The 18,056-nt window shown below is 46.6% G+C and overlaps 1 protein-coding gene across 6 annotated transcripts in view; it reads left to right on the top strand.

The window, feature by feature from the left end:
• Positions 1-18,056, top strand: part of ACSL1 (acyl-CoA synthetase long chain family member 1) — a 64,361-nt gene extending 46,305 nt beyond the window's left edge. For 5 of the 6 annotated variants that reach the window (XM_029934515.1, XM_029934528.1, XM_029934524.1 and 2 more), the window contains 14 exons: positions 51-83; positions 241-292; positions 815-888; positions 3,292-3,369; positions 5,615-5,749; positions 7,901-8,035; positions 8,724-8,819; positions 9,769-9,841; positions 11,323-11,411; positions 12,790-12,906; positions 14,074-14,217; positions 15,817-15,918; positions 16,010-16,081; positions 16,436-18,056. In XM_029934515.1, the coding sequence (XP_029790375.1) occupies positions 51-83; positions 241-292; positions 815-888; positions 3,292-3,369; positions 5,615-5,749; positions 7,901-8,035; positions 8,724-8,819; positions 9,769-9,841; positions 11,323-11,411; positions 12,790-12,906; positions 14,074-14,217; positions 15,817-15,918; positions 16,010-16,081; positions 16,436-16,576 (1,341 nt within the window). In that variant the 3' untranslated portion in view covers positions 16,577-18,056. Of the gene's footprint in view, positions 1-50; positions 84-240; positions 293-814; positions 889-3,291; positions 3,370-3,435; positions 3,514-5,614; positions 5,750-7,900; positions 8,036-8,723; positions 8,820-9,768; positions 9,842-11,322; positions 11,412-12,789; positions 12,907-14,073; positions 14,218-15,816; positions 15,919-16,009; positions 16,082-16,435 lie in introns of all 6 variants that reach the window. The other variant, XM_029934545.1, reaches the window with a different exon arrangement.

Raw genomic sequence — 18,056 nt, 5'->3', positions numbered from 1 at the left:
TGTTTTGAAAATGTTTCCATTTAAGATTTTTTTTTCTCTTTTCCGCTAAGGATCTGGGAAGAGCCAACAGACAGAAGCCTAAGGTGAGTATGTAGTATCAGCCTTGCTAAGCCCTTCTGATATCTAGTCTCCGAGACTAGTGGAAATCTTGGGGATTGGTGTATGACTTATCGTTTCTTTTCTGTTCTGACTTTTACCACCTTTGGTTTTGTTTGTTTCTTTGATTTTAATGTACTCTAGCCACCAGCACCTGAAGATCTTGCAGTGATTTGTTTCACCAGTGGAACTACAGGTAAATTTTGAAATGCAGTTGCTCCTAAGCGGTATCTGGAGGTGTGTATTCCCTGCCCCCTTTCTTGGGTGTTGGACAGGTGACTTAGTTCTCCTACAGATGGACTGAAAGCAGAGGAGACAGCAGTAGTCCAAGTGCAGACATCCTCAGAATCTGAGCTTGCTGTGTATTTCCTCAGACATTTATTGAAGGCGACGATAGATCCACCCATTTCCTGGGACAAACCAACATTTTATTTCCGGAAATCAAATTCCTGTGTTTTCTCCTCTTACTGTTACACACACCCTCTAAAACTCATCCATGTTACTAAATGTTATTTAAGACAAAAGGTTTCACATAGAGGACGGCACATTGTTCGGGGCTTTAATGTCATTTAGTGTCATTTAGCAGTCGCTTTCACGGCTGCACCTAACACTAGTGGCATGTGAGGCCCCAGTTAACCAGGCTTCTGGGCTTCCTTAATTCCTGTCGTTTGGGGATGGCATTTCTTTAACTTGGTTTCTACTCCTGTGTGTTCCTCAGGCAACCCCAAAGGAGCCCTGATCACTCATCAGAATATAGTGAGTGATTGTTCAGCTTTTGTGAAAATAACAGAGGTAAGCATTTGGGATGTTGTCATCTTTCTTCCTGCTCAGTGGTTGGCACTAGGCCTCAGGAATGAAAATGTTTTACGGTGGCACCGCCATGTTTGGTCCCTGCTGTGTTTGGAGCACTCTCTGACCTAGAGAGACGGTCTGAGCTCTCGTATGGTCTCTGATCACCTTCTCTCAGATGGTTTTCATTGCAGGCCTAACCTCAGCTCCTGCTTGTGACCATTAAGCTGAACAGACAGACAGAAGTCATTGCAGCTTTTATGTAGTAAAACTTCATGTAGCTACTGCCCTGTGTAAATGTTTCCAGGAAAGGACCAAGAAGAAATGTCTCCCTGGTGCTCCCATCCCAGTGGGGAAGATAAGTTCTTTAAGTGGACAACGAAATGTTCAGTGCTGAGGAAGGTTTTTGAATTACTGTTATTTATTACAGTTGATCTGACTTCCATTTTATGAGAAGGAGTAAAATCTTGATCTTCAGTTGGTTTCCTGTTATCTTAAAGTTTGCCCTCCAGTGTCCCGGGCTGCCGGGCTGCCATAATAGAATAGCACCAGCTAAGTGACTTAAATGACAGACATTTATTTTCTCACGGCTCTAGAGGCTGGAAGTCCATGATCAAAGTGTCAGCAAATTGGGTTTCTGGTGAGGGCTCTCTGCCTGGCTGCCTCGCTGTGTCTCCACATGGCCTTTCCTCTCTGTGCACACAGAATGAGAGAGAGGGTTCTGGCATTTCTTCCTCTGCTTTCAAGGGCACCAGTCCTATGGGATCCCCTCCCCCCTTTATGATCTCACTTAACCTGAATTACCTCCCAAGGCTCCATCTCCAAATACAGTCACATGGATAGTGAGGGGCTTTAACATGAATTTGGGGAGGGGGCAGGGACCCAATTCGGTCCATAGCACACAGGGTATATTTCAAATTTGCCTTTAACAAAAAGTATTTATCCAGAAATATCATGCCTTTCCCTCATACCCTTGGCACATTTTACATACTTCACTCTTGTGGTCTCTGGGAGGGTTGTGTAGGCACTAATTTTTGTGACAGGAGCCTGTGCTTAATGGTTTTGGGGAATGTGCATCTTTGGTGGCTGGACAAGGTCAGTCTCTTACCTACACTCACACCTTCTTAGTCCCCAGTACCTTTTTTGACATATAACTTTGTAAACAGAATTCAACATTTAGTACCTTATCTGCGTGGAATTTTAATTTCCTAAGTAGCCTTCAAATAAAACTTAAAATAGGCTAGTGGCTCATCGAGGCAAATGATTACAAACTTTATTTAAAATTCATTATACTATCAGGGATGTTCACAACTTTGTAAAATGTCTAATCTTGCTAACAGACGTTTGGGGGGGGGGCGGGGGGGGAGTACCAAATCAGAAAATTGAAAAGTATAGGGAATGACCGAGTCTGACTCCTTATGTAGCAGTCTCCTACCAAGATGTACTGGTTGGGATACAGATCACGCTTGAATAAAATTAAGCTCAAATTATGGCATGTTTGGGCTCCCATCACCTGCTTCTGGAGCTGCTGGGCTTGTTCGGGCCTGGTGCTTTCCTCTGTCACAGCGTTATCATGAAGGATGGGACAGCTTCTAGGAGGGGATGGGCACAGCCCTGAAGCGGTTGCGTAGACACCCAAAGGGGCCTCCACTTCTTAAGTGGTGGGACAGCAGCTGCTGTAAGGCAGCCCCTGCTTTAGCCAGAATTTTGTATGTTAGTAACATGAATGTTCTACGTAAACCCTCACTGTACCTGGCCCTCCACGAAGCCCAGTCTTAGCCTTGAAATGGAAATCAGATGTCTTGCTCAATCCAGATGCAAACCTGTATCACAGTCGGCATTTTATTGGAGTTGGTGCCAGATCAGAGCTTGCACCAAACAAATCAAGAGATATTTTTCATGGGGTGAAGTAGGCCATTCAGGTAAAATGTTGATCAAACTAAAATACGCAACATGCGTTTATACTATAAAGGAGCTTGGTAATCCAATTTCTCTTCTCTGCTCCTTTCCCTTTTCAACATAATATGCTATCTTATGTTGGAATAGATTTTCTATTTATACAACATAATATGCTATCTTGTGTTGGAATGGACCTTTTATTTCTTTTGGTGAACTTGAGCTTGCTGGGCTACGGGGTACTGTAACTTTGAAATACTAAATGATTAAAGCACTTGATCCCTTCCTCAACATCCCAGTCTGGATTGGGCTTACTTTGTTAGAAGCAAGCTCTACTCTCATTGCATAATTAAAGTGTTGATTTTCATTTCATCCTTTGGGGGAGGAGTAACTTCAGAGTATAAGTAAAAGCTGTTTCTCCTTGGTATTGAGGTTTTATGTGCTCTGGGACACAAATGGGAAATTTCTGGGAATCTTAATGCTTTTCTGCTTGCTGGTGTCTGCTTACAGAATATACTTGATCCTTCTCCAGATGATACTTTGATCTCTTTCTTGCCTCTCGCCCATATGTTTGAAAGAGTTGTAGAGGTAGGCTCCTTATTTTATTTTTCTTGCTTGCTTGTTTGTGTTCTGCTAAGTTGTTGTGTTTTACAGAAGGTACTTGCCTTGAATGCCAGTGACACACACATTTCGTTTTTACCACTTGCACACATGTATGAACAGCTCATGCAGGTAAGTCTGATGTGTAGATGATCATCCCCATAGACAGTTCTTTCCTCGGGCCCATTTTAGAAATTGTGCTGATTATTTTAAAGAGTATACATTTGGGGGTGGGGGGTGTGGATACTTGAATTTTTTAGTTTATTTTTGAGAGACAGAGACAGAGCACAGCAGGGGAGGGGCAGAGAGAGAGGGAGACACAGAATCTCAAGCAGGCTCCAGGCTCCACCCTGTCAGCACAGAGCCTAACACAGGGCTCGAACTCATGAACCATGAGATCATGACCTGAGTTGACATTGGACACTTAATTGACTCAGCTACCCGGCACCCTGATATTTGAACTTTATTAGTCATTCATTTTAAAATTAGAAGCTCAGACTTTTGAAGGATACGCACATGGGCATGATTCCAGGAATTTAACTGTAAAAGTAGAATTTTATGAACACCATCTTCTGTCTCTGCCTCTCTAAGAAGTGTCTGGGTTTCCTTTTTTTTTTTAATGGTTTATTTATTTTTGAGAGAGAGACAGCGTGAGCAGGGGAGGGTCAGAGAGAGAGGGAGACACAGAATCTGAAGACAAGCTCTGAGCTAGCTGTCAGCACAGAGCCCAATACAGGGTGCAAACCCACGAACCATGAGATCATGACCGGAGCCGAAGCCGGACATTAATAACGCACAAGTCGGCTTAAGACACAATTTTTTTTAACTGATATTCTCGTGCCCTCGGAAGAGCAGGATGATCTACAGCTGACCTTTGTCTGAGCCTCCCGCATACAACTGTGTGACTAGTTTAAAAACTGACCAAGAACCATCTCTTTTCCTTCTTGGACAATTCTGGATCGTATACTTCTAGAAGAACAAAACAGTGGCTGCCATCTATTCATTTAACAAATATTTACCCAGCAGCAGCCGTGTGCCAGGCACTGTGCTAGTGTCTGTGACAAAGAGGTGACTAATCCAGAGCCAGTGGCCCTCTGGCTGCTGCCCTCTAGGGCACACTTACCCCTAAAGGATCAAGGGTCACGTGATCCTGTCTTCCATCTGTTACGTCTGTGACTTCATACCTGAGGAGATCTTGTGAATTTTCAGAGTGATCTCAAGCAAGCTGATAATGGACCGTGTGTAACTAATTGCAGTTTTGGAAGTGTGCCTGGGAGGGGGGCCGGGGCACCCCTGAACAGAAGCCCCCATGCCAGAAAATTCACACTACCAACCGTGGCGTCCCTTTCCAGTGGTTTCAGCTTTTAAGCCCAACGCCATTTGTACTTCCATAGCGTCATCTTTTGAATCTCTTTTTCTTTTTAAAGTTTAAAACAGGCAGTCTGTTTGTGAAGTGCCTGTGGCTGGCCAGTGAGATGTGCATCAGACAGGAGCACATCCACACAGTGGATCATATGGCTGAATGTCAGGCCACTCGGGTGTTTGATGGCCCAAGATCTTTTCAGAGATTTTTAGTTAGAGTCAGATTTTTAAAAATGAGACTTTCATAAGCTTGGCAAGTAGCCAGGTTTGCGATATAGCTAGGTTTTGGGTGGGTTTTTTTTAATGTCTTTATTTTATTTTGAGAGACAGAGAGTGAGTAGAGGAGGGGCAGAGAGATGGACACACAGAATTCAAAGCAGGCTCCAGGCTCTGAGCCATCAGCACAGAGCCTGATATGGGGCTCAAACCCACAGACTGTGAGATCATGACCTGAGCCAAAGACAGATGCTTAACTGACTGAGCCACCCAGGCGTCCCTAATTTTTTTGTTTTGAGACTACGTTAGGCCTAAAGTTTCTAGAAGAGTAAAATATCGGGATTACATAACATTCACCACCCGTTTAGGACCAGCCTAAACCAGCAGAAGCCCCATGATCATCACTGAAAACAGCACTGCCTGGTTTCTTCCTGTTTCCTTTATCTTCAGGATGATCAAGAGAAATAATGCATTTCCACGTTGTGCAAGGCCAGGGAATGTGAGGACACTGTTTGAAAAGCTACGTACATGAGGAAGCTTAAGGCTTTCTGGAAACGTCCAAAACGCTGTAGCTGAAGCTGTGTGTGTCTGTGTGTATGTTGTGGGGTGCCTGCTTCCATGATGACATGTGGGTTGTTCTCGTTTCCTGCCCTAGTGTGTAATGCTGTGTCATGGAGCTAAAATAGGGTTTTTCCAAGGAGACATCAGGCTGCTTATGGATGACCTGAAGGCCCTGCAGCCCACGATCTTCCCTGTGGTGCCCAGACTGCTGAACCGGATGTTTGACCGAGTAAGTTCCGGGCAGCAGAGTCGGGGCCTCGAGTCCGGGGCCTGGGCTACATCCGGCTCAGCCGGGGACCCTCGGTTCCCTTGGTCTCACAGAAGTGGTTCACCCCTCGGTAAAGCCAGAAATCACCTACCTCACAAAGCTGTTGGTACGGACTCAGAGAAAGCCCGCCAACAGACTTTGTTAACTGAAAGGGCGGGACGGCTGTCAGGTGGGAGGCCATCTTGTACAGTAACGTCTTTGAGCCTCTGTTTTCTTTCTTTCTTTTTTATGTCACCTGAATCACATTTTTATTTTCTTACTTTTTATTTATTTTTTACTTTTTTATTTATAGTTTATTGTCAAGTTGGTTTCCATATAACACCCAGTGCTCTTCCCCACAAATGCCCTCCTTCATGCCCGACACCCCCCTCCCCTTTCCCCCCTCCCTCTTCAGCCCTCAGTTTGTTTTCAGTATTCAAGAGTCAGCCTCCGTTTTCTCATCTGCAAGAAGAGGCTGTTCCCTCCTCTCCCTGCTGTCAGCTCCTAAAATTGCTAATTGCATCATGTGAGAACAATAACTATGACATAGTTCTACAGATTGCAATGTCCGTGCACCCATAACATGACTTACTTAGCCACACAGAGGAAGTGACTGAGCCAAGCCAGGGATGAAGAGTGCCAGCCCCTCTCTGTGTGTGGGGGTCACTGAGGCATGGACCACACATCCTGGGCAGGACCAGCATGTGGCATGAGCATTCTTCAAGATGAATTTGGACCAGACAGCTTTCATGCTCTTTATGATAAGGCAGGGCTTCTGTTATCTAGGAGAACCTTCTCGGGGTTTTGTTTTTTTTTAATGTTTTATTTATTTTTGATACAGAGAGAGACAGAGCATGAAAGGGGGAGGGGCAGAGAGAGAAGGAGACACAGAACTGGAAGCAGGCTCCAGGCTCTGAGCTAGCTGTCAGCACAGAGCCTGACGCGGGGCTCGAACCCACGAACGTGAGATCTGACCTGAGCCGAAGCCGGAGGCTTAACCGACTGAGCCACCCAGGCGCCCCTGGCCTTTTTAATGGTTCTTTAAAAAAACTTGTTAAAACAGCTTGAGATGTAATTCACCTTCCATATAATTCACCCATTTAAAGTGTAAAATTCAAAGGTTTTTAGGACACTCACAGAGCTCTGCGGCCATCACCAGAGCCCACTTTTACCACCTTGAAAGGAAACTCTGTACCTGAACTGTCCTCTACCACCTTTCACCCCCAGGCAAAATGAATCTACTTTTTGTGTGTATAGATTTCCCTGTTCTGGACTCTCATATGAATGGAACCATGAAATATCTGTTCTTTTGTGACTGACTTCTTTCACTTAGCATGTTTTCAAAGTCCATCCATGTGGTAGCATGGGTCTGTACCTCATCCTTTTTAATGTTCAAATAATATTCCACTGTATGGATCTAACACATTTTTTTTTGTTATAACAAGATCGGTCCTATTCTAATGGCTTGGAATTTTATTTTTTTTAATTTATTTATTTAAATTAAAGTTAGTTCACATACAGTGTCATATTGGTTTCAGGATCAGAACCCAGTGATTCACCACTTACATATAACACCCAGTGCTCATCCCGACAATTGCCCTCCTAATGCCCATCACCCATCTAGCCCATCCCTCCCCACCTCCCTTCCAGCAACCCCCAATCTGGTCTCTGTATTTGAGTCTCTTATGGTTTGTCTCTCCCTCTTTTCATCTTATTTTTCCTTCCTTCCCTTCCTTATATTCATCTATTATGATTCTTAAATTCCACGGATATAACACATTTTATTTACCTTTTCACACATGGGTGAGCATTTGGGTTGTCATCACTTTTTGGCTACTGTGTGTAACGGTGGTATGAACATTCATGTACACATTTCTGCATGGACATGTGCCTTCTTTTCTCTTGGGTACTTACCTTGGAGCAGAATTGCTGGGTCACATGGTAACTCTGTGTTTAACTCTTGGAGGAACTTCCAGTCTGCTTTCCAAAGCGACCCAGCCATAGGACATCCCCCGCACCCAGCATCGTAGTGGGGGTTCCGGTTTGTCCACACCTTTGCTGACACCCGTTGCTGACTTTCTGATTCTAGCGGTCCCCGTCATTTTGAAACCTTCTCTCTTCTTGACTCATCAGATTTTCGGGCAGGCAAACACCACCCTGAAGCGATGGCTCCTGGACTTTGCCTCCAAGCGGAAAGAATCTGAGCTTCGCAGTGGCATCATTAGAAACAACAGCCTGTGGGATAAACTCATCTTCCACAAGATACAGGTGACAGACTCACAACTTGTTTATCATGTAAACTAACCGTGGCTTCAAAGTTGCTATGAGGGCTCATTTTTTAAGGCGAAGTATGACGGTAAGAGAGAATGGCATGTTTTTATTAATTCTAGCACGTTTCTAAAAATTAAGGACCAAGCCACTAGGTAAACCTAGTATCCAGTATAAGCCTGAGCAACATGGTTACATGGTAGGGAAGGAAAGGAATCAGGGTATGAGAGCCTTCCTAATTTTTTATTTTGCTTTGCTTTCTGAAACAAATATGTTACTCTTGATGTCATTTTTTTAAGGCACGAGTGATAAAGAATGTGGAAGAATGATATTATGTCCAAAACCATGCCAAAAAATGTGGTGGTTGCCCCTAGTCCACCACACTCTTGTTCAAATTCCTTAAAAATACTTGCACGTTAAAGAAAAACAACAATACCCACAAGTAGTGGTGTTGGGTTATTCTTCGTACCCATTGAGAGTGAAGGGGGTCGCTTGGGGTGGAAACCGGCTCCGGCCAGGCATTCCTCTTTTGAACCCCTGTGAGCTGTGTGTGCACGCGTGAGCTCTGGCGGCTGCAGAGTAGGAGCTGGGGGATTAGGGGTGCCGGGTTCCCAAAAGGTGTCTTTGAGGAGCCCACCAACATGCAGCCATTTGACACTCACTGTCTCCCCTCTCCTTGCCTTGTAAGTCGAGCCTGGGAGGAAAGGTCAGACTGATGATCACAGGAGCCGCGCCCGTGTCCGCCACCGTGCTGACGTTTCTGAGAGCAGCCCTCGGCTGTCAGGTGAGGGGGACGTCACCGCGGCCCGTTGCCTCTGCCTCTTCCAAGCCCAGGAATCTCCTTTCCAGAAGTCATCCTTAGAGTTCTGTGTCTTATTTTGCTCAGGAAGATTGTGTTATTCGTAGGTTGCTTGGAGAAAGGAGTGTGCCTATCTTTTACGGGAGGCAGGAGAAGATGCGTCTGTGGCCACCACGTGTAATTTTCTCTGGGGTTCAGCACAGACCATAAAACTTGCCTTTAACCAGGCCTGAGGGTATGGAACTGGGTTGCAAGGGGTAAGCCCCACCTGCAAACCGGGGAGAGAAAACCTGCCCTAAAGGGGGCGGGAGAGGCAAGAGAGACTGGGTGACAAATAAGACAGGTGCGGGCGGAGCCGTGCGCTGACGGTGTGAGTACGTTCCCGAGTGGGCGGTGGGCAGTGTGACCTGTCGACCATGTCAGCCTCCCCCTGGCCTGTCTGCACGAGGCTAAGTAGAAGATGACCATGGACAGAGGCTGGTGTTTCGTGTGGGGGCGGTGAAGATGTTTGGGTGCCATAACAAAGCCATAGCAGTAGTCTCCAAGCTTACCATGTGCAGCAGAGCCTTGGTTTGTGAGCATAATTCATTCCGGAAACACACTTGTAATCCGAAGCACTCTTATATCAAAGTGAATTTCAAGAATCATTGGCACAGTTGTGGTCATGTGACATTTGACATCACGTACTGCTTGTACTGCAAACATGGCTTGTTTATCAAGTAAAAACGTATTAGAACTGTTTGCTCATCTTGGGGAACCCTCACGGAGCAAGTTACTCGCAATCCAACATTTTACTCGTAGAACATTTTAAAAGAGATTTCGCCACGGTCATGGTTGGCCGTTACTCAGGAGTTAGAAGAACTTAATGCTTTGTGCACTTGCATCAAGGGTGTGACTGTTCCCTTTAATAACATTTCCTCTCTCGGTTGTCCAGTTTTATGAAGGCTATGGACAGACCGAATGCACTGCCGGGTGCTGCCTGACCATGCCTGGGGACTGGACAGCAGGTACGCAGAGCCGGACACCCCTTACTGGAATCGTGGTATTCAAAATCAGAATTGCTGGAGTTGGGTTCATCATGGTTCATTAACCGACTCAAGTTCTGTGTCTGCAGTGATTAGGCTGTGGGGCAGACAGTCTGATAAATCAGGGGGCCTCGTGGAAGCGGCGGCTGTGGCCGAGCGGGACGTGCTTGGAGGGCCCGACTCTAATGCAGGGACAGTCAGGGATATACCTAGATTCTGAGCTGACAGCTGAGACATGATGCCCTTTCTACCCAGTGCAGAATGCTGGGCCCAACAGAGCTTACAAGGAATTGATTGGGGTCTAATTATTTGCTGGTAAACGTGAATTGAATTTACACTGGGTGCTGTGCTAGGTGTCGACACCACAGAGCAAAAGAAAAAGTCATCTCTCCCAAAAGGCACCAGGAGAGGCAAACACAAAGATGATCGATCGAGCAGCTGTCATGAATGGGGTTGTGTGTTAGGTGCTTGATGTGTACATCGTGGGCAGTCCGTCGCCTCCCTGTGAAGCAGGCCCTGTGACCCCAGAGAGGAAATGACGATTGATTAAAAAGCACATAAGTAATGTACAGGAGTCTGCCCAGCATTGTGCTTTGCAGCCAGGATTCCAGCCCCGTTCTGACCGCAAAGTTTCTCTCCTCTCTAGCACACACGTAGTACGTTCTCCCCTCAGCGGACTCCACTGACTTATTTGGCGTGTTAGAAACTTCTAGTGTCCGGACCCTAGTAGCACAGTTCTGCTCCCACTCCCGCTAACCTTCTTCACAGTTTGATTTATAAACCCCTGGGTCCTTACCAGCCGGGAGAATTTGGAGCAGTGATCTCCTTGTGCAAAAAAAATATTAAAAACGTAGGAGGAATTATTCGTGATGCTCTTAAAACCTATCTCATTTCTGTTATTCTTTTGTTTGGGAAAAGACAACCCAGTCGGAACCACTTTGGGCAGGAGAGTTGTGCTGTACTGTCAGCACAGAGCCCAGTGCAGGGCTTAAACTCACAAACTGTGGGTTGAAGTCAGATGTGTAACCAACTGGGACACTCAGGCGCCCCTGTGTTGTTCTCTCACGGAAAGTAGGGATGTTAAGTTTGTTGAGAGAGAGGTGGCAGATGGACAGGGGCCATCAGATCATGGGAGTCCATGAGAAGTTTTAGAAAGCTTGCTTCCAGGCATTGGTAGAAAACCCTTAAAATCAGCAGCCAAATTATTTCTACTCTGAAAAATAATTGGGAGCATCAAACTTGGGAAAGGTCCCTAAAAGACTTTTGAATATTTGTCTCTCTTCGAGGAATAAACACTCTGTGTTCACTTAACGGGGGGAGCGGGGGCACGGGATATAATCGCAGAGAACAGAAGTCCACACCAGCTGTTAGGAGCAGGAGCAGGCTTGTTTGCTATAAAAGTAATTCGGCCCAAGACACTAGTAGCCCTCCTGGGAATGACCATTCTTCTGTTGAACACGCAGGCCACGTTGGTGCCCCAATGCCTTGCAATCTTATAAAACTTGTTGATGTAGAAGAAATGAACTACCTGGCTGCCAAGGGCGAGGGCGAGGTAAGTGACCCCCCACCCCGGCCCCCCAGTCCTTCACCCTCATCGCCGGTCCTCTGATGGCCGGCCGTGACCCCTGCCCTGCTGTTCTCGGCACTGCCATGTAAGGGCATTGAGCTTGATGTTATTGGTGATCCGGGACCAAACAGGCTTCTTTTTGAAGGTTCCTAATGTAGGACGGGTGCCACTAATGTCTCTTGCATCAGACACCATAGGGACTTGGGCTTAAGAGCATGCAAAATCCACTGCTTCAAGGCCTGGAGCACAGCTCTGGTCCAAAGATCGCCCTGCACACCTATGAGTGAGCTACTGCCTAGCGAAGGAAAGGGTGCTTACTTCACAGGCTTTCATCCCCCTGGGGTTTTCCAGCGGCTATGAGCCGGGGCCTCGGGCAGGCAGTAGCCCTGCAGCCTGACTGCAGCTGAGCTCCTTAAGACAGGGAAACGGGGGCATCCAGGTACCCCCGAGATCCCAGTGTGCTCTCGTAGCTCCTTCTGGATCGTGGAATTTGGGGCTTCTAGCTAAAGGCTGAGACATGTGCACACATGCACCCCAGCTTTCTTCGGAGCACCCCCAATAAATGCTGTTAACAGATTACCTTTGCCCCCCACAGTTCTATGAAGATGTAGTCGACATACAGCACTGTGTGTGTTTAAACAGCACAGTGATTGGGGCACCTGGGGGCTCAGTAGATTAAGCATCTGACTTCAGCTCAGGTCATGATCTCACGATTTGTGAGGATTTGTGGCTTCAAGCCCTGTGTTGGGCTCTGTCCTGACAGCTCAGAACCTGGAGCCTGCTTCAGATTCTGTCTCCCTCTCTCTACTCCTTCCCTGCCCTCTCTCGCTCTCACTCTCTTTCTCTCTCTCCCTCAAAAATAAACATTAAAACAAAAGCTAAACAGCATAATGATTTGACATACATATATTGTGAAGTGATCACCCACAATAAGTTTCATTAATATCCACCATCTCATATAGATAGAAGAAAAAAGAAAATTTTTTCCTTGTGGTGAGAACTCTTAGGATCTCATCTCTTAACTTTTTTTTTTAAGTTTATTCCTTTTTTGAGAGAGAGAGTGAAAGCAGGGGAGGGGCAGGGAGAGAGAGAGAAATCCCAGCGTGGAGCCCAGACATGAGGGTTGAACCCACGAACCGTGAGATCATGACCTGACCCGAAATCCTAAGTCAGAGGCTTCCCCAGCTGAGCCAGCCACGTGCCCCTCATCTCAACGTTTGAATACATCACACATCAGTGTTAGCGCGGGCACCGCGCTGTGCTTTCCATCCCGGTGCTTATTTACCTCCTGACTGGAAGTTTGTACCTTTTCACCCCCTTCCTCTACTCCCCCCTCAACCCCCTCCAATCTTTTTCTCTTCAGGTGTGTGTGAAAGGGCCAAATATATTTAAAGGCTACTTGAAGGACCCTGCAAAAACAGCGGAAGCTGTGGATAAAGATGGCTGGTTACACACGGGGGACATTGGAAAGTGGTTACCAGTAAGCACTCGCCTCCCCTGCTCCCACCGCCTGTTGTTTTCGGCCCCAGGGAAGAGAATATCCCGTGGGCTGCACGTGGCGGCCTCACTTTTCTCTTTCCCTGCTGAGGGGGTGTGGTGTGGGCTCTTCCGTTTCCTGCAGAGACCGGGTTTATACTCTGAGCCCACCTGAGCAGGATTTTCAGCTTCATTCCAGCAAATAGGTGTGGTTTTGATGCTTGACATCAATTCTGCTGCTTCCCGTTTGAAACCGAGAGAGACTACGTACAGCCTTTTATACATCCGGGCTAGACCTCGATGTTAAGGCCTCCGTTTAACAAGGTGCGGGGAGCAGTGTGGTAGACCACCAGGAAGGTGTGGTGGGCAAGGGTTTGTGAATATATGTGTTTGTTAGGTTTGTCATCTCATTACAAATAGGGTAAGTGTTCCACGGATGAGGCCAACTCCTTTGAATTTAGTCTTAAATTTATCGTAGAGAAATTCCGGAGGCTGCTGTAAGAGAGAGCGGCGTGTATAAGAAGCCATGCCCGGGGGTTCGGCCAGTTTTGCTTGTTGGGATATCAACCACTGCATTTTCTAAGTGGTTACTATGTTTAATTACAAACACTGAAATGGCTAATGTAATTCTTATTATTGTGTATTGGTTGATTCTTATAGATTTAAGGTGCATGATACTCCCCGAAATTTTTATTGACTGGAAAAATCCCCCCCACCAAGCCAATTAATTCAGACTTCAGCATACCCAAGTTATTGAGAAATAAATTAAGTCCCTCTTTCCAAGTTCAAGAGTGATTGCATGTCAGTTCTAATTCTGCCTCTGGCGCTAATGAACACATTTCATAATCTCTCTGGCCCTCAGTCTACTCCTTGTGAAAATGGCTCAGAACCAACGTGGACCGACAGAGCCATAGAAACTTCCAACAGCTGACTTCTGGAAGCCTCAGAATGGCCCCGGGACAGGGATGGGTCGAATGGGGGTGGGGGTTCGGGTTACCAGGGACGGACGCTCTTTGGCCAGTCTAGCACAGAGACCTTGGCGCCCCACACGGGCGCTGCCCCAGGGGCCGGGAGCAAACCCCTCCCACGCCGTGTGTGACGGACATGGGCAGGGGCGGGTGGCACCAGCCAGGGAGCGACTCCCAGCCCCTTCCTCCCCTCTCGTAAACAGAATGGCACCTTAAAGATTATCGACAGGAAAAAGCACATATTTAAACTGGCGCAGGGAGAGTACATAGCCCCCGAGAAGATTGAGAACATCTACCTGCGAAGCGAGCCTGTCGCCCAGGTGTTTGTGCACGGAGAAAGCTTGCAGGTGCGTGCGCGTCCTCTGTCTGCCTTGCCTCCTGGTGACCGCGACCCGGCCGGGGGCCTCCGGCTGCAGCGTTATCAGTGTGATGGGAAACTGGCGATGAGTACTGAACTGACGTTCATGTGTGACGTTCCGGAGTCCTGTGGGGGTTTCCTGCTGGCGTTTCTTGTCCAGAACAGTTTTTCTCTTGAAATTGCGTCGTTTTCTTTTGCTTTGCTGGAGTGGTCTGGTGGATCAAAAGGAGTTGGATAAAGATATTCGGGAGCGGGTAAAATATGCTTCTAATTTAATTATGAAAGGAGATAATGATAGGTTGATTATGAGAAAGTTTAGAATTTTCAAACATATTGTTTCTGAACAGTGGTGGTTGTGAGCCAGGATATACGTAAAGATGAAAACCAAGGTCAATATTGGGGAGCCGTGTCTCTGCAAACTGTCGGGCAGATGTTGGCAAGGAAGAGAAAGGGGTCTGGTTTCCTGAAAGTTCATCTTTTTTTCAAGTCTTGAGACTTTTAAATACTTTTAGAAGAATGTTTTCGTACCTTATAAGGAATACACCTATTTTTCTTTGCGTACTGGTTTTTCTTTGACCTGGTACTTTAACCATGCCTTTGATTCTTTATTTAGTTTTATTGTTACTAAATTGTATTTTAAAAAAAAGGGGGGGGGAATTAGAGATTTAAAAAAATTTTTTTAATGTTTTACTTATTTTTGAGAGACAGAGCACCAGAGGGGGAGGGGCACAAAAAGGGAGACGCAGAATCTGAAACAGGCTCCAGGCTCTGGGCTGTCAGCACAGAGCCCATCGTGGAGCTTAAACCCATGAACCATGACTAGAGCTGAAGTCAGCCACTTAACTGACTGAACCACCTAGGCGTCCCCCGCCCTGTTTTTTTTTTTTTAATTTTTTAAATGTTTTATTTATTTTTGAGTGCATGTGTGAGTAGGGGAGGGGTAAAGAGAGGGAGACACAGACTGGGAAAGAGATTTAAAGAAAATGAATCTGAGTTTTCTCTTTCTCTCTTTTTTATAGCAGTTAATTGATCTCTGTTGCCCCACTCACTTATTTGATACTCATTTGATTGATATATAAAGCAAAAGTAAATAAAAATTAGAGTTTTGTCAGATTTTGATGCCCAATGACTCTTTTAAAACATTTAATTGTAAAATTCCTGATGCCGTGTGCATTTTAGAGCTGAGAGTTCTTGGGGCACCTGGGTGGCTCAGTTAATTAAGCACCTGACTTGGCTCATGTCATGATCTCAGTTCGTGGGTTCGAGCCCCGCATTGGCCTCTGTGCTAGATGTTTGCTCACAGCCTGGGGCCTGCTTCAGATTCTGTGTCTCCTTCTCTCTTCCCCTTCTCCGCGTTAGCTCTGTCTCACTCTATCTTTCAAAAATAAATGTAAAAAAAGGTTTTTTTAAGTTAGAGGTGGGACTTCTTAACCCGGCCTCCATGGGCCTGTGGGGCTGGTAATATGTTCTGAAGAGAGGGCCGTGACTTATGTCCGAGCCTCCCGGGTCCATGCGCAAGATGATAGCGAACCGCTATTTCAGAACATCTCCATCAAACCATGTCATAACTCCCTCGTCTGTGTTAAAGGCATTTCTCGTAGCAATCGTGGTACCCGATGTTGAGACGTTATGTCCCTGGGCCAAAAAGAAAGGATTTGAAGGCTCCTTTGAGGACCTGTGCACGAACAAGGTGAGGCTCGGAAGCCGCGGCCCGCCTCCCAGACGAGCCCGCCTCCAGAGGCCTCCAACCCAGCACGCGTGTTGTTTCCTTGCCTTGCTAGGACGTCAGGAAAGCCATCCTAGAGGACATGGTGAAGCTCGGGAAGGACGCTGGCCTGAAGCCGTTTGAACAGGTAAGACGTTTGTCACCATGCACGAACCCTACGCGACGGCTTCCGACTTGAGGATCCCGCGTGGATAGGTGTGGAGCACCAGGTGACCTGAAAACACCCACGAGTGAAGGATGGAGGCTCAGCAAGGGGGGTGGCGGGCTCTGTGACCAAGCAGTAGCCCTTCTTACCTGGAGGTCGGGATCCAGGCCCGGGTTCCGGCCTGGGCGTAGTCCCTGCGCTGCGTGGACACAGCCGGCTGGCCGGAGTCGAGGGCCTGGACGGGCGCAGGGCCTCCGTACCCTCGGGCCTACGTGCTTTTTAGATTCAGGTCACTTCCGTCCTGGCTTTCGCTTTAATTGCCTCATTTATTTGCAGGTAAAAGGCATTGCTCTCCACCCTGAACTATTTTCTGTCGACAATGGCCTTCTGACCCCAACAATGAAGGCCAGACGGCCAGAGCTTCGGAACTATTTCAGGTCACAGATAGATGAACTGTATTCCACCATCAAAGTTTAATGTGAGGACGAAACCACACACCTCCAAAGTCTCCTAATGGCCTTCACGTTGGTAATTTTGACTAGAACACGCGTAGGAAAGGGAGCATCCGTGTTTGACTTGTGCATCTGGGGCTCTTGTCATAGGAATAGAAGACGTGGTGCACTGCCTTACCGCCCCCTCGTGTTGCAGACCATGCCTTTGGTGATAACAATTTCCAAAACGAGCCTTAAAATTGTAAAGGGGGAACTATAAATGTGCTGATTTGTGACTTCCTCAGTTAAAAAAAAAAAGGCAGGTGAAAACTTCATCTCCCTGTTTTTCTAACCACGGGATTAGGATATTGCTGCAAGTTCTGCATTTGTCTGCTGCTCTAGAATACAGTGCACTGGAGGGAACCCGTCGCTTAAAACCAAGAACTGTCCCGGCGGGAGGACATCACAAGTGGTCCAGAGATTCTTTTTTAATCCCTGCCTCCTTCCCTCCCCCGCCTCACATGCACTCTGACAACCCCTCCGATTCCGGGTTACGGAGCGCCCGAGCTTTCCCGCTGCCCCTGGAAGCAGAAGGTCCCGGTCAAGGGCGGAACTGACGCTGCTGCGAACAGCACAGACACGGAGCCTCAGATGAATGGCTGCTCACGGGAGCGACTCCGTGAACGCACTCTGGCGTCCGTGGGCCGAATGCTCTCAGACTCTCTTCCACACCCCATTCCCTCCCCCCATCCCTTCCCAGGGGTTATTAAAAAATCTGCCTTAGACCCTGCGGTGAAAACAAGCATTTCAAGAAGGAAATAAAATTACCTGGATCAACCATGCTCAACTGTGACGCCTGTGTAACTGTCCACTTTATCTTCCCTGAACCAGTCACTGTTTGTGATGGCCAGTGGATTTCTAATGTGGTTTTCATATCAAAAGATGATGTTGGGATTAGCAGGCTTCCCTCTCCTCACCCCCTCAAAAAATAAACTCTCAGGCAAGGCATGTCTTTCAAAACGTTAAGGGAATAGATATACTTGGGTACGTATTGAAATGGACGGTAATAAACAAATACTCTTAACAATGCTACCTGATTTTTATGAAATGTATTTGCCAAGCCAAAATTCTAGAATGTAGAAATCTGGAAAATTCATTTCCTGGGATTAACTTCTCAAGGGATTTTTTTCTTAACGTTAATTTGGGAAATTAGCTGCATTTCACTTTACTGCAAGTCTTTGCCACGTGTGACTGAATCAAGTTGTCGTTTCTACACTGAAAGCAGTTGGTTTGGGATTTGTGAGCGTACATGTATCACAACAAGCACAACAGAACTGTCATTGTAGTAACACTATTTGGTAGCCTAACTTCGTATGTGTATTCTTAATTGCACAGCAAGTCAATAATCTGTCACCTTGGGGTTTTGAATGTTTGCTTTAAGTGTTGGCTATTTCTATGTTTTATAAACCAAAACAGAATTTCCAAAAACAATGAAGGAAACCAAAATAAATATTTCTGCATTTCAA

Source organism: Suricata suricatta, chromosome 1 (genome assembly GCF_006229205.1).
Source record: "Suricata suricatta isolate VVHF042 chromosome 1, meerkat_22Aug2017_6uvM2_HiC, whole genome shotgun sequence".
Taxonomy (NCBI): domain Eukaryota; kingdom Metazoa; phylum Chordata; class Mammalia; order Carnivora; family Herpestidae; genus Suricata; species Suricata suricatta.
This window is presented reverse-complemented; position numbering and strand designations above follow the sequence as displayed.